This window comes from Danio aesculapii, chromosome 1 (assembly GCF_903798145.1).
Source record: "Danio aesculapii chromosome 1, fDanAes4.1, whole genome shotgun sequence".
Taxonomy (NCBI): Eukaryota; Metazoa; Chordata; class Actinopteri; order Cypriniformes; family Danionidae; genus Danio; species Danio aesculapii.
In genome coordinates, this window is record NC_079435.1 from 1,664,351 (window position 1) to 1,676,482 (window position 12,132).

At 42.1% G+C, this 12,132-nt stretch overlaps 1 protein-coding gene across 1 annotated transcript in view; it reads right to left on the bottom strand.

Annotated features, from left to right (window-relative positions):
- Positions 1 to 1,326: 1,326 nt before the first annotated feature.
- LOC130222124 (NLR family CARD domain-containing protein 3-like) overlaps positions 1,327 to 12,132 on the bottom strand; it is a 12,880-nt gene continuing 2,074 nt past the window's right edge. The window contains 7 exon segments of the mRNA XM_056454757.1: positions 1,327 to 3,397; positions 3,476 to 3,522; positions 5,031 to 5,204; positions 5,332 to 5,625; positions 5,627 to 7,429; positions 10,250 to 10,366; positions 11,547 to 11,658. Of these exon segments, the coding sequence (XP_056310732.1) occupies positions 2,868 to 3,397; positions 3,476 to 3,522; positions 5,031 to 5,204; positions 5,332 to 5,625; positions 5,627 to 7,429; positions 10,250 to 10,366; positions 11,547 to 11,647 (3,066 nt within the window). The 5' untranslated portion in view covers positions 11,648 to 11,658 and the 3' untranslated portion in view covers positions 1,327 to 2,867.

Genomic DNA, 12,132 nt, shown 5'->3' on the forward strand with positions numbered 1-12,132 from the left:
CCATAGACTGCAACTTACATAAATGAATTGTTTTAACATGCAAACGAGCGCATTATCTATTCATTTGTGAATTTTTTTAATAAGCATTCATTCATTCATTTATTCAAATTCACTGTTGTTATGATTCTGTGATTCCATTCATAAGCATAATCAGTTAACATCTTTATGTACAGTGTACAGTGTATGTACAGTTTCTATGTGGAGTTTGCATGTTCTCCCTGCACTCACATGGGATTCCTCGAGGTGCTCCGGTTTCCCCCACGGTCCAAAGACATGCGGTACAGGTGAATTGGGTAGGCTTAATTGTCCGTGGTGTACGTGTGTATGGATTTTTCCCAGTGATGGGTTGCAGCTGGAAGGGCATCCACTACGTAAAACATGTGCTGGATAAGTTGGCAGTGCATTCCGCTGTGGTGACCCCAGATTAATAAAGGGACTAAGCCGAAAAGAAAATGAATGAATAAATAAATATAAACACCACTGCCTCCATGCCTTCATCATGTCGGGGGGCTTTTTTTCAGTTTATTTATGACAATCTATGTATAATGTTATTATTATTAGCAGTATTATTTATTATCTGCAGATTTATATTTGTTTGAATAAAAACAAGTTTAGATTTGTCTAGATTTAGATGGGTTTTGGAGATGTATGCATCCCCAAATGGGACATAAGAATAGGACATGTGTTTGGATAACTCATTGAGAGAATATGCACAACCCTGTTAGACCATGCGCCGGGCCACAGACTTTTCTGCCATCACATTTACAAAGGCTACGTTCACACTGCCAGGCTAAGTGCTCAAATCAGATTTTTTTCTCAGATTTGATTTTTTGCATGGCTGATGAACAGATCATGGTCCTAAACTGACCAGCATGCGCAAGAGTACAGTTGTAGTTTTGTTGTACAGTTGGACAGCACAAAATGTCTAATTATGCACACGTGATACTGTATGAAGTAGGCATGTTGTCAGATCATGCTTATATGATTATTGCCCTTTTCACAGACAACCGGGGCGTATTTTAAGAACTGTAAATGTGTATTTCGGCATTTGAAATCTAAAATAAATCACTTGTGATTGAAAACACTAATCATTTGTGATTTATGACAACCGCTGTGTGCGTTTGTTTGACCGCCTGTGTAGTGAACTTATGAAGGGTTAATGAGCAGCCGCAGACTGAACTGTGAAGGCGGAGTTACTTTATCTCTGTTTGGGTTATTTCATTTTACTTCATTGTAAACAGGAGACACGTACAGAAGGGGGGCGGGAAGGGGGGGGGGGGGGGGGGGTTTGGTGCTCAAGCACCTGTCCTTTTTTCTCTTAGAGAGAAAGTTCTCCCTCCTTTGCGCACAGATCCCCTATCCGCAACACGCATGACGCTCTTTAGCTTCGCGATCAACCCGTGCCACAATCGTTAACAAGCACCAGTTTTGCCTTCAAAATCTATTTTCAAAATGAACAACCAATTTTCTGTGGTAATCACCCTGTGTGCCATTCTACTGTGATGCTGAGGAGTAGATGATGTCTGCAGCACAGAATGATGACGCATGTCGCTCAAAGATTATGCCACATGAAATCCGACATAACCCTTCACACTGCAAAACATCAGATCTGTGTCTGATTTAAGACTACATATGATAGTGGCACAGATCTGACCTGAAAGGATCAGATTCCATGTGGTTTAGGCCATTCACACTATCATTACCCGAGTCACATGAGGACAAAAAAATCCAATTCGGGCCACATTTGGTTGCAGTGTGAACGTAGCATAAGATTAACAACTGTCCTAAACTGAAGTAGAAAGTTCAGTTTGGGCAAATTATATAGGCTGACACCAGGGATGTAGTTCTAAAAAATAGGTGGTGTACTATTACCCACCCAATCCAAATTTTAAAAGTAGACAAAGAAACGACGAAAGTCAATGTATCTTTGATTCATTTGATTGATTCGATATATATATATATAAACACACACACACTGTGGTTTGCTGACTAACTAAAAAACGAGTTCAGGAGCGGGATTCTGCCGCCGTTTTTATTTCAAATTTAAAGGGGACTGAGTCGGTCATTTAGTAGTGTACAGGTAATCGCAAAGGTCTTAGGGGGCTGAATGGAAATATGGGAGGGCTAAAGCAACGCCCATGCTGTTTTATAATCTTACTTGAACGTTTCAGCGAGACTTCATTCAGCTGATTTGTTGTGATCTTCGAAAAACTCAAATACTCAATAGACAGAAATTAGGGAAGTCTAATCACCAAAACAAGCGAGTATAACGAGAGTATGATCCACAGAAGTGGTAATACCCAAACAGCTCGTGGAAAAAAGTAGGCATACTGAGTATACGGGCATATAGCAAGGACTAAACCACTGGCTGACACACAAGAAAACCATGCATCCTGTGAATACACTAACACTGAAATTGAGGTTTGCGTTCAGTTAAGCTGAAGAATCCTCATTACCATGTCACACATAATAAATATGCAAAACTGTGCAGAAAGCAGTGTGGACTGGTGTTTGCTTCAGCAATATGAGATTGTTGACACAATGAAGGTCACAGTTTATTTTGAGGAGCAAGTCCAACTATTTACTATGACTTTTGCCTCAAATAAACATGTAATTTGTTAATTATTAACAGTTAGTGCAGTGCTGTTAAGTGTAAATATGGGTTATGATTATAAGATCTGAAATATGGAGAATGAGGCATTTATCAGTACTACTAAGCAGCCAGGTAGTTAATTGTAAAAACTGGTTTCCAAACCCAGTGTTAGCAATAAAGGAAACTTCATGTGATTTTGTCTGTGATTGGTGTTTTGGGGTTAGGTTGTAAATGGGCCTGCGTTTGTTTTTCTGTGAGGAACTTCAGCAGGTTGTTAAATCTGACACAAAGACACTGACGATTTAGGATAAACCTTAAATCCTGTATAGATGTCTTCAGTGAATTTAGTGTTGAATGTGTGTAAGTGTGTGAGTGTGTGTGTGTCAGAGACGCTGTAGAAAGACAGATAGCCGGACGGCACGTCAACATACACTCCTATTCTATTAGTATGAGATGAAGGACCAAACACATCAATGCTCTTATTATTATACCAGGCAGAGTAAACCTCATCACAGCAGTACAGATTCCAAGACTTTTCACTGCATCCAAAACGACATTCGTTCACACTTTTCCTGTTGATCGCTTTATAAGCCACCCCTATAAGACCAAATCCACTCCATTTCACCTCCCAGTAACAGCGTCCAGTCAGAGGCTCTTTACACAGAACCTGCTCCTGTTGATCAAATCTGTCTGGATGATCAGGATACGGCTGAGGTTCTGGCACATGTGTTGCCTTTCGATTCCCCTCAGACAGCTGAAGATGAGTGTGTGCTGTGTTTGGATCCAGTGTGAGAAAGCAGGCATCTGAACACAAAGAAAAGTAAGATAGTCTGAAATTATGAATTATGCACAGAAATTATGTCTGTATTTGTGTGTACTTACATTTTCTCAATCCAGGTGTGATCCTGAAATGTCCTCCATGGTATAATCTGAAAATGACAAAAACATACACACAGACAGACAGACATGGGTAGAATTAAAATTACATCACCTATGATGCCATGTGTGTGTAGTGGTGTCCCCTTCTAAGAGAAATATTTCCATCTCTACCCCATCTGTCAGGGTTCTGCCACTCTGGTCTTGTAAATTCTTGTTTTGGTGGCAGAGTCCGGACACTAGGTCTGTCCTGTAGTGCTTGGCTCGAGTTTTCTTGGGTCGAGCACTTGTTTTGTCATTTGTCTGGGTGCGCGTCGTCATGAGATGAGACATGCGCGTTGCATTTGTGTGAGCACACGGTAAGGTGTTTACACCTATCATGTGTTCGTGTCTTGCATTTATTGTCAAAGTACGTGGCTCTGTGTTTACATTGTGGTCGCGTGCTTTTGTTGTGTGCTTCAGTGTTGTGTTTGTCTTGTCATACGAACACGCGGTTAATGAGTTCTCTCGTTGGCTGCATATTGTCTAGTCCCACCCTCCTTGTTAACCCATTATTAGTTAATTATGTTCATCTGTTTGTGTTAATTTACTACTGCTTATATTCTCCTCATGTCTGCTGTCCTGTGCCAGTTCGTCATTGTACGTTACCTCATCGTGTGTATGTTCCAGTCCTGATCCCTGCCAGCCTTCCCAGTCTAGTTTGGTTTGTCTGTTTTGTTAATGTTTTCCCCCTCGGGGTAGTTTATTTAGCCTTTTATTTTAATTTATTTTTAATAAAACCCATTATTTCTGCACTTGGGTCTTCGCTCCCTTTTCCTCTACACCGACTGTGACACCATCACTGTCTTTTTCAAGTAGGGGGAAGGTGTAGGGGGGATTGGGACCAATTGAATTGGTATTGGGACCAATTGACCCTTCGCAAAACCCGTCCCCCGTTTCACTCTCGAACATGCTTTCATAGTGCCTTGGCACTCCCCTATTTATTTGTGCACTCCTCAGGAAAATAGTGAATAATTTCTGTACAACAGAATAAACATTACATACTGACTTCAGGGGGAAAAAGCTGAAATAAAGGTCTGCATTATGCATTCGAGGGAAATATTCAGAATGTGAGCATAAATGAAAACAAAATAAAGATTGTAGCTATAGCTAAAGTATAATAAGAGGAGATTGATTCCCTAACACATAATTCACAATCGCAAAACAAGCAAAGATATCTACCCAGCCTTCCTGTGTACCTGATATCTGTATTGTAAGGCCTGAAGTAGCACATATTCACAATGTTTCATGTTAATCGTTGATGTTACTACACTGTGCCTGCTTAGTCTAGCTGTTCTGCTTGTCTGAGGAAATTGTGCGCTGTGACGGGAGCACAGAATATTGCCATGATTAACCGGATCGCCTGTCAATTCTCTCGTTTTTTTGTTGCTACCTCTGGATCCACATGCCAAAATCATCTGCAGGTCCGGTTGATCAGATTCAAGACGTGTGTGATGTCTTCAATAACAGTATTAGCAATTTAGTGCAAAAAAACATATAATTGTCTTATTGTCCCACATACTTGAGTTTCTCCAGTGTACAGTGTGGATCCTCCAGTGTGTGTTGGAGCAGCTGGACTCCTGATTGTCCTGGGTGATTGTAGCTAAGATCCAGCTCTCTCAGGTGTGAGGGGTTTGAACTCAGAGCTGAAGACACAAAACCACAGCCTTCCTCTGTCACCATACAGCCAGATAACCTGCAGACACACAAAATTTCACATTATCTACAGACAGACACACACAGATCATCTAAAGGTAAACAACTGTGAGTAATCTAAAAGAATGGAATCCCAACCTTTAAATAACCACATTTGCAACTCAAACCTCAGTATCTCCAGCTGACAGTTTGGACTCTTCAGTCCATCAGAGAGCAGCTTCACTCCTGAATCCTGCAGGTCATTGTTACTCAGGTCCAGCTCTCTCAGGACACAGTTTGAGGATTGAAGAACTGACGACACAATTTCACAATCCTGAGCAGAGAGATTACAGCCAGCAAGACTGAAAGAGAGGAAAATATCTGAGAATTCAGTTTTACTTAAAACAAACTCAGGATCTATTAATACAACAGAAATTCCATTCAGAAAAGTCTCTTCACTGTAACACCAGATTAAACACTCACAGAGCTCTTGTGCAGTTGCTGACGGCTGGTATCAGTCTTCTTCTGCCCTCATCTGATGTGTTGTATTTCTGGAGCTCCAGCTCATCCAGCACCTCCTCTGATATCTGAAGCATGTAGGCGATTGTTGAGCAGTGAGCAGGAGAGAGTTTCTTCTCTGACTGTTTGTCTGATTTCACAAACTCCTGAATCTCTCTGGACAGAGTCTGATCTTTCACTTCCAGCAGACAGAGGAACAGATTGATGGATCTTTCAGTGGAGAGTCCATGTCCATCTCTGATCTTCTCTTTAATGTACTGTGTGCTTCTCCTGATGCTCTCTGAGCTCTTCTCTGTGTGTGTCAGTAGATCCTGTAAGAGTCTCTGATTGGACTCCAGTGAGACGCCCAGCAGGAACCTCAGGAACAGATCCAGACGCCCACTCTCACTCTCAATGGCATCATCTACAGCACCTTTAAGCAATTTTTGCAATGAAGCAAATGTCTTCAGTACCACCATAGTTGTGTTCACATGGTAGTAAAACAGATAGAAAGCAGCCAGAAACTCCTGAACACTCAGATGGATGAAGCTGTAGACTTTCCTCTGCTGAATCACAGATTCCTCCTTAAAGATCTCAGTGCAAATCCCAGAATACACTGAGGCGTCAGAGACGTCTATGCCGCTCTCAATCAGGTCCTCCTCATAGAACATCACATTGCCCTTCATCAGCTGTTTGAAAGCCACTTCAGCAAGTTTGACAATCACTTCTCTGTTGGACTGCAGGAGTTTCTCTGGATCTCTCTCTTCATACTTCTGATTCCTCATGTTGATCTGAATCAGCAGGAAGTGGATGTACATTTCAGTCAGAGTTTGAGGGATTTCTGCACTCAGATCTTCTTCCAGGAGCTTCTGAAGCACAGTGGATGAGATCCAGCAGAAGACGGGTATGTGGCACATGATGTGGAGGCTTCTTGCTCTTCTGATGTGTGAGATGATTCTGCTGGCTTGATGCTGCTCACTGATTCTCTTCCTGAAATATTCCTCCTTCTGAGGCTCAGTGAATCCCTGAATTTCTGTCAGACGCTTGATGTATTTGGAGGGGATCTGATTGGCTGCTGCTGGTCTGGAGGTGATCCAGATGAGAGCAGAGGGAAGCAGCTCTCCTTTCATCAGCTTTGACATCAACACAGCCACTGATGAAGTCTCAGTCACATCACAAACTTTCTGAGCGTCTGAAAACATCAGTGTGATTCTGCTTTCATCCAGACCATCAAAGATGAACACAACTTTACACTCCTCATAAATCTTGGGCTCCAGATCTTCAAGTTCAGGATGAAAGTCCAGCAGAAGTCTGTGAAGACTGTACTGATGATCTCTGATCAAGTTCAGCTCTCGAAATGGAAGCACAAACATGAAATCTACATCCTGATTGGCTTTTCCCTCGGCCCAGTCCTGAATGAACTTCTGCACAGAGACGGTTTTTCCGATTCCAGCGATGCCTTTAGTAAGAACAGTCTTGATTTGCTCTTTCTCCTCTTTAAAGATGTCATTGCAGTAGATTGGAGTGTGTTGTGAGTGTTTTGTTCTGGCTGTTTTCTCCATCTGTAAAACCTCATGTTCTTCATTCACTCCTTCACTCTCTTCCTCTATGATGTACAGCTGGGTGTAGATCCGGTTCAGAAGGGTTTGATTCTCTTGGAGTTTGTTTCCCTCAAATAATCTCTCATATTTGTTCTTCATGCTGGTTTTGTGCTGGTCTTTGACTCTCTGCAGGTCTCCAGTTTCTGTCTGAAGGGCTTTTTTTGTGTTCTGCCTGATGTGGATATGACTATGGGATATAGAGGATGACATTGATGTGATCATCTGTTGTATTTTCCCACTTAGAAAATGGAATTACTCAATAACATGACCAGATATTTTACAAAGGATATGACAGTCTGAGTAATGCTAAGGTCTACAATTTATGGTAATGGTTACACACATTCAGTGTTATTCATTACAGGAAAGTTTAAAAGTACAAATTTATACTAATGAAGGACCAGAATTCACTAGTTTATTGTTGGGCTCATAGACTTGTTAGTCCTTACAGCTGTCACTGACCTCTGTACTTTCCTTTTGTTGATACAGAAAATATGCTGACATTTTCTTATAATAATATTAAAATTGTTTTGATACCAATTATCAATCAGATGATGCATTACGTTGCTGTACCGTAAGACAATCAGTTCTTCACAACACAATCAACAATCTCAGATCAGTTTATCCAGACATTTTAATCTGATTCATGAATTTGTTAGCTAAAGATCAGTTATCAAGATTAAAAGATCTAGGACCTGCCAAAACATCTTAGATTCTTTAAGCGGGGTATGACCTCTGCAGTCCCGTAGGAGTCTCATGGGACCCAACACACTGAGTGCAGACCGGGACAGGATTTGTTGCATGAATGCGGGTGCGGCAGTAAGGTCCTCATGTATGTGCGGGTTACGGGAGAATTCGATTATTTACAGGGCTCCCACAATATAAAGATATCCTAAAATGTCTTTAATAAAAATCAAATACTCTACTGCACAAAAGCAACAAAAACAACTAAAGTAAAATCAAACAATTCCCAGGCACTGGGCCAGAAGCTAATTCTCACATGGTTTTTGGGTGTACAGTAACTAGGCTTCCAGTGCACTGGACGAGCTTTTAGAATTCGTGATCACATACTCAATACCACAGCCATATCACCCTGCAGCCCAAGAGCGGTCACTCACTAAACCTTAGCAGGGCTGAGCCTGGTCAGTATCTGGAGGGAAGACCACATGGGAAAACTAGGCTGCTGTTAGAAGTGGTGTTAGTGAGGCCAACAGGGGGCGCTCAACCTGGGGTCTGTGTCTTGGTCTTGGTATATGGTCAGTGGGCACATTCAGTTTATTTTTATTTATTTAGCTAAACATTAAAAACTGGCCCATATTTTTACTAGCATATAAGGATAACTACTGTAGTATTGGGCAAAAAACTGTCTACCACATGTTCTAAAGCATTCATTCATTCATTATTTTTTACCGCTTTTCCGGGGCCAGGTCATGGGGGCAGCAGGTTTAGGAGAGAACCCATAAGTTTCCTCCTCACAGAGCTCCTTACCCTATCCATAGGGGTGCGCCCTGCCATCCTGCAAAGGAAACTCATTTTGGCCTCTTGTATCCGAGATCTTGTCCTTTCGGTCATGACCCAAAGCCCATGACCATAGGCAAAAGTAGGAACGTAGATTGACCGGTAAATCAAAAGCTTTGCCTTTCGGCTCAGCTCCTTTTTTACCACAACGGACTAGTACATCGACCACATTACTGCCGCCGCTCAGCCAATCCGCCAGTCAATCTCACGCTCCATTCTTCCCTCACTCGTGAACAAAACCCAAAGATACTTGAACTCCTCCACCTGGGGTAAGGACTTTCCTCCAACCTGGAAATGGCAAACCACCTTTTTACGGTGGAGCACCATGGCCTCGGACTTGGAGGTACTGATTCTCATCCCGGCTACAACACACTCGGCAGCAAACCACCCCAGTGCATGCTAAAGGTCCATGTTCGATGAAGCCAACAGAACAACATCATCTACAAATAACAGAGATGAAATCATGTGGTCCCCGAACCGGACCCCCACCAGCCCAAGGCTGCGCTTTGAAATTCTGTCCATAAAAATTGTGAACAGAATTGGTGACAAAGGGCAGCCCTGCCAGAGCTAAACTTGCACTGGAAACAAGTCTGACTTATTGCCAGCAATGCGCACCAGACTCCTACTCTGTTCATACAGAGACAAGACAGCCCTTAACAGAGCGCCTCTGACCCCATACACCCCGAGCACCCTCCACAGAATGCCACGAGGGACACGGCCGAATGTTCTAAAGCAGTATTAAGTCAAATGCTTTTCTATTTGACCACTTGAGAAATTAACCTTTACTATTATTTTTTTCCCCATTGCAAAATTATAACCCTATTTCTAACTGTTCTGACTTTACTTCTATGTTCTGTATAGCTCCTTGTTTCTCTTGATCCATGTTCATCATTCCATTTAAATAAACGTGAATAAAATGAAACATATTTGTCAATTTTCTGTTTCTTTTTTATATATATACTCAAAGGGGAAGAAAGTTAACAAATAAAAGCATAGCGGGAAGAAGAGGTGAAAATAAGGCTACTTCTGATTACCTGCAGGATTTTGAGGGCAGGAGTGGGACAAAAACTGAACACTGTAGGTGGGAGCACGAGAAAATAATATTTATTTTTTGCAGGAGCGGGACAGGATCTTTTGGTATGACTGAAAAAAAGCTGTCGAGCCTCGGCTGGGTCAGTTGGCATTTCTGTGTGGAGTTTGCATGTTCTCTCTGCGTTTGCGTGGGTTTCCTCCGGGTGCTCCGGTTTCCCCCACAGTCTAAAGACATGCGGTACAGGTGAATTGGGTAGGCTAAATTGTCTATAGCGTATGTATGTGTGCGAATGAGTGTGTATGGGTTTCCTAGTGATGGGTTGCGGCTGGAAGGGCATCCGCTGCGTAAACATATGTTGGATAAGTTGGCGGTTCATTCCGCTGTGGCCACCCCAGATTAATAAAGGGACTAAGCCGAAAAGAAAATGAATGAATGAATGAAAAAAGGCTGGTGTCTTACCTGTGGTCAGAGGTCACTGGAGCATCACTAAATGAAGGAGGTGGGTTAATGGACCAGTCACTCTTCACAGACACACCACTGGGTTCAGGAGACGCTGATCTCTTTCTCTTCCTCTTGCTAAAAAATAACAGCATCAGAGTAGAGCAGAGATGAGTTTAAGAAAGAAGACAGACAAAACTACTGGATTCATTTAGATGCTTCTAGAAATGATGCATTGTCACAAAGTATGAAACTCCGACAGACTTATGCTAAACAGTTGGTTGATCAGTCATTCGATCAATTAGGAACAGTGACAGAGAAGGTTCTGGAAACTGACTTGGATCAGCAATATTTATGAATTGTTTCATACATTTGTTCATTTTCCTTCAGCTTAGTCCCTTTATTTATCAAGGGTTGCCACAGTGGAATGAACCGCCAATATCCAGCTTATGTTTTACACAGCGGATTTCCTTCCAGCTGCAACCCAGTACTGGGAAACACTCATACACACTCATTTCTCACACACACACACACATACACACACACACACACACACACACACACATACACACACACACTCATACATTACAGCCAATTTTGTCAATCAATTCCCCTATAGTGCATGTGTTTGGACTGTGGGGGAAACCAGAGCACCCGGGGAAAACCCACGCCAACATGGGGAGAACAAGCAAACTCCACACAGAAACACCAACTGACCCAGCCGAGTCTCGAACCAGTTACCTCTTGCCGTGAGGCCACAGAGCTTACCACTGAGCCACCATTATGAATTGTTTATTTGCTGTTAATTTGTTTATTTTCTCTTATCACAAAGGGGAAGCAAGTTTTAACAAACAACAATGTAGTGTGAAGACGCAGTGAACATGAAACTACTGATTTCCTGTAGGATTTTGCGGGCAGGAGTGGGACAAAAACTGAATACTGCGAGTGGGAGTCGGAGCGGGGCAGAATCTTTTGGTATTACTGAAAAAAACTGGTGTCTAACCTGGGGTCAGAGGTCAATGGAGCATCACTAAAAAAAGGAGGCGGATCAATAGACCTGTCACTCTTTACAGACACACCACTGGGTTCTGGAGACTACTGGATTCATTTAGATGCTTCTAGAAATGATGCATTGTCAGAGAGTATGAAACTCCAATAAAGTTGGCTGATCAATCATTCGGTCAATTAGGAACAGTGACAGAGAAGGTTCTGGAAACTGACTTTGTGCTCTCTTTACTGGCATCATGAGATGGAACCTAAACTCCAGATATCAGCAATGTTTATGAATCGGACATATACAAAACCTTCATTAGCTTACCTGAGGTCTGAGGCCATTGTTGGATCACTGAGGGCAGAGGGCAGATTCTCTGTGGGTTCATCACAGCTTGATTCAGAGGAAGTGTCCTCCTTAGTGTCCATTTAAATTTTTCCTTAAAAAGATAAAGATGTTAACTAGAAAGACCAACTGATCATTTTGAAGTACAGTTTTATTATTTGTTTTGCTATTTATGTCTGGAACACATTAAATAACAAAACCCACCTCATTTTCAGATGTGTTCAGAAAGTCAGACTAGCATAACATCTTAAATGTGTGTCAGTGTGCATCAGAATCTTATTCGCTGTCTGAAATGCTGTCATACTGCTGCTTTTTTATTTAAAGGAGCAGGGGGGTATTCCAGAAAGCTGGGTTAACTTACCATCTGTTAAACCCTGAACTCTTGTTTCATTAACCCAAAACCTGCTTACGGCGAGTATTTGGTTCCAGAACCGCTGATAAGAGTTAGTTAAGTCAACCTCCTGAAGATAGCCGCAGGTTAATGCACTTGCACAGCATACCTGAAGGCATTTTCAGTAGATCGCCAAATTCACAAGTCATCATAGAAAGTCACGGTGAGAAAAAAAGA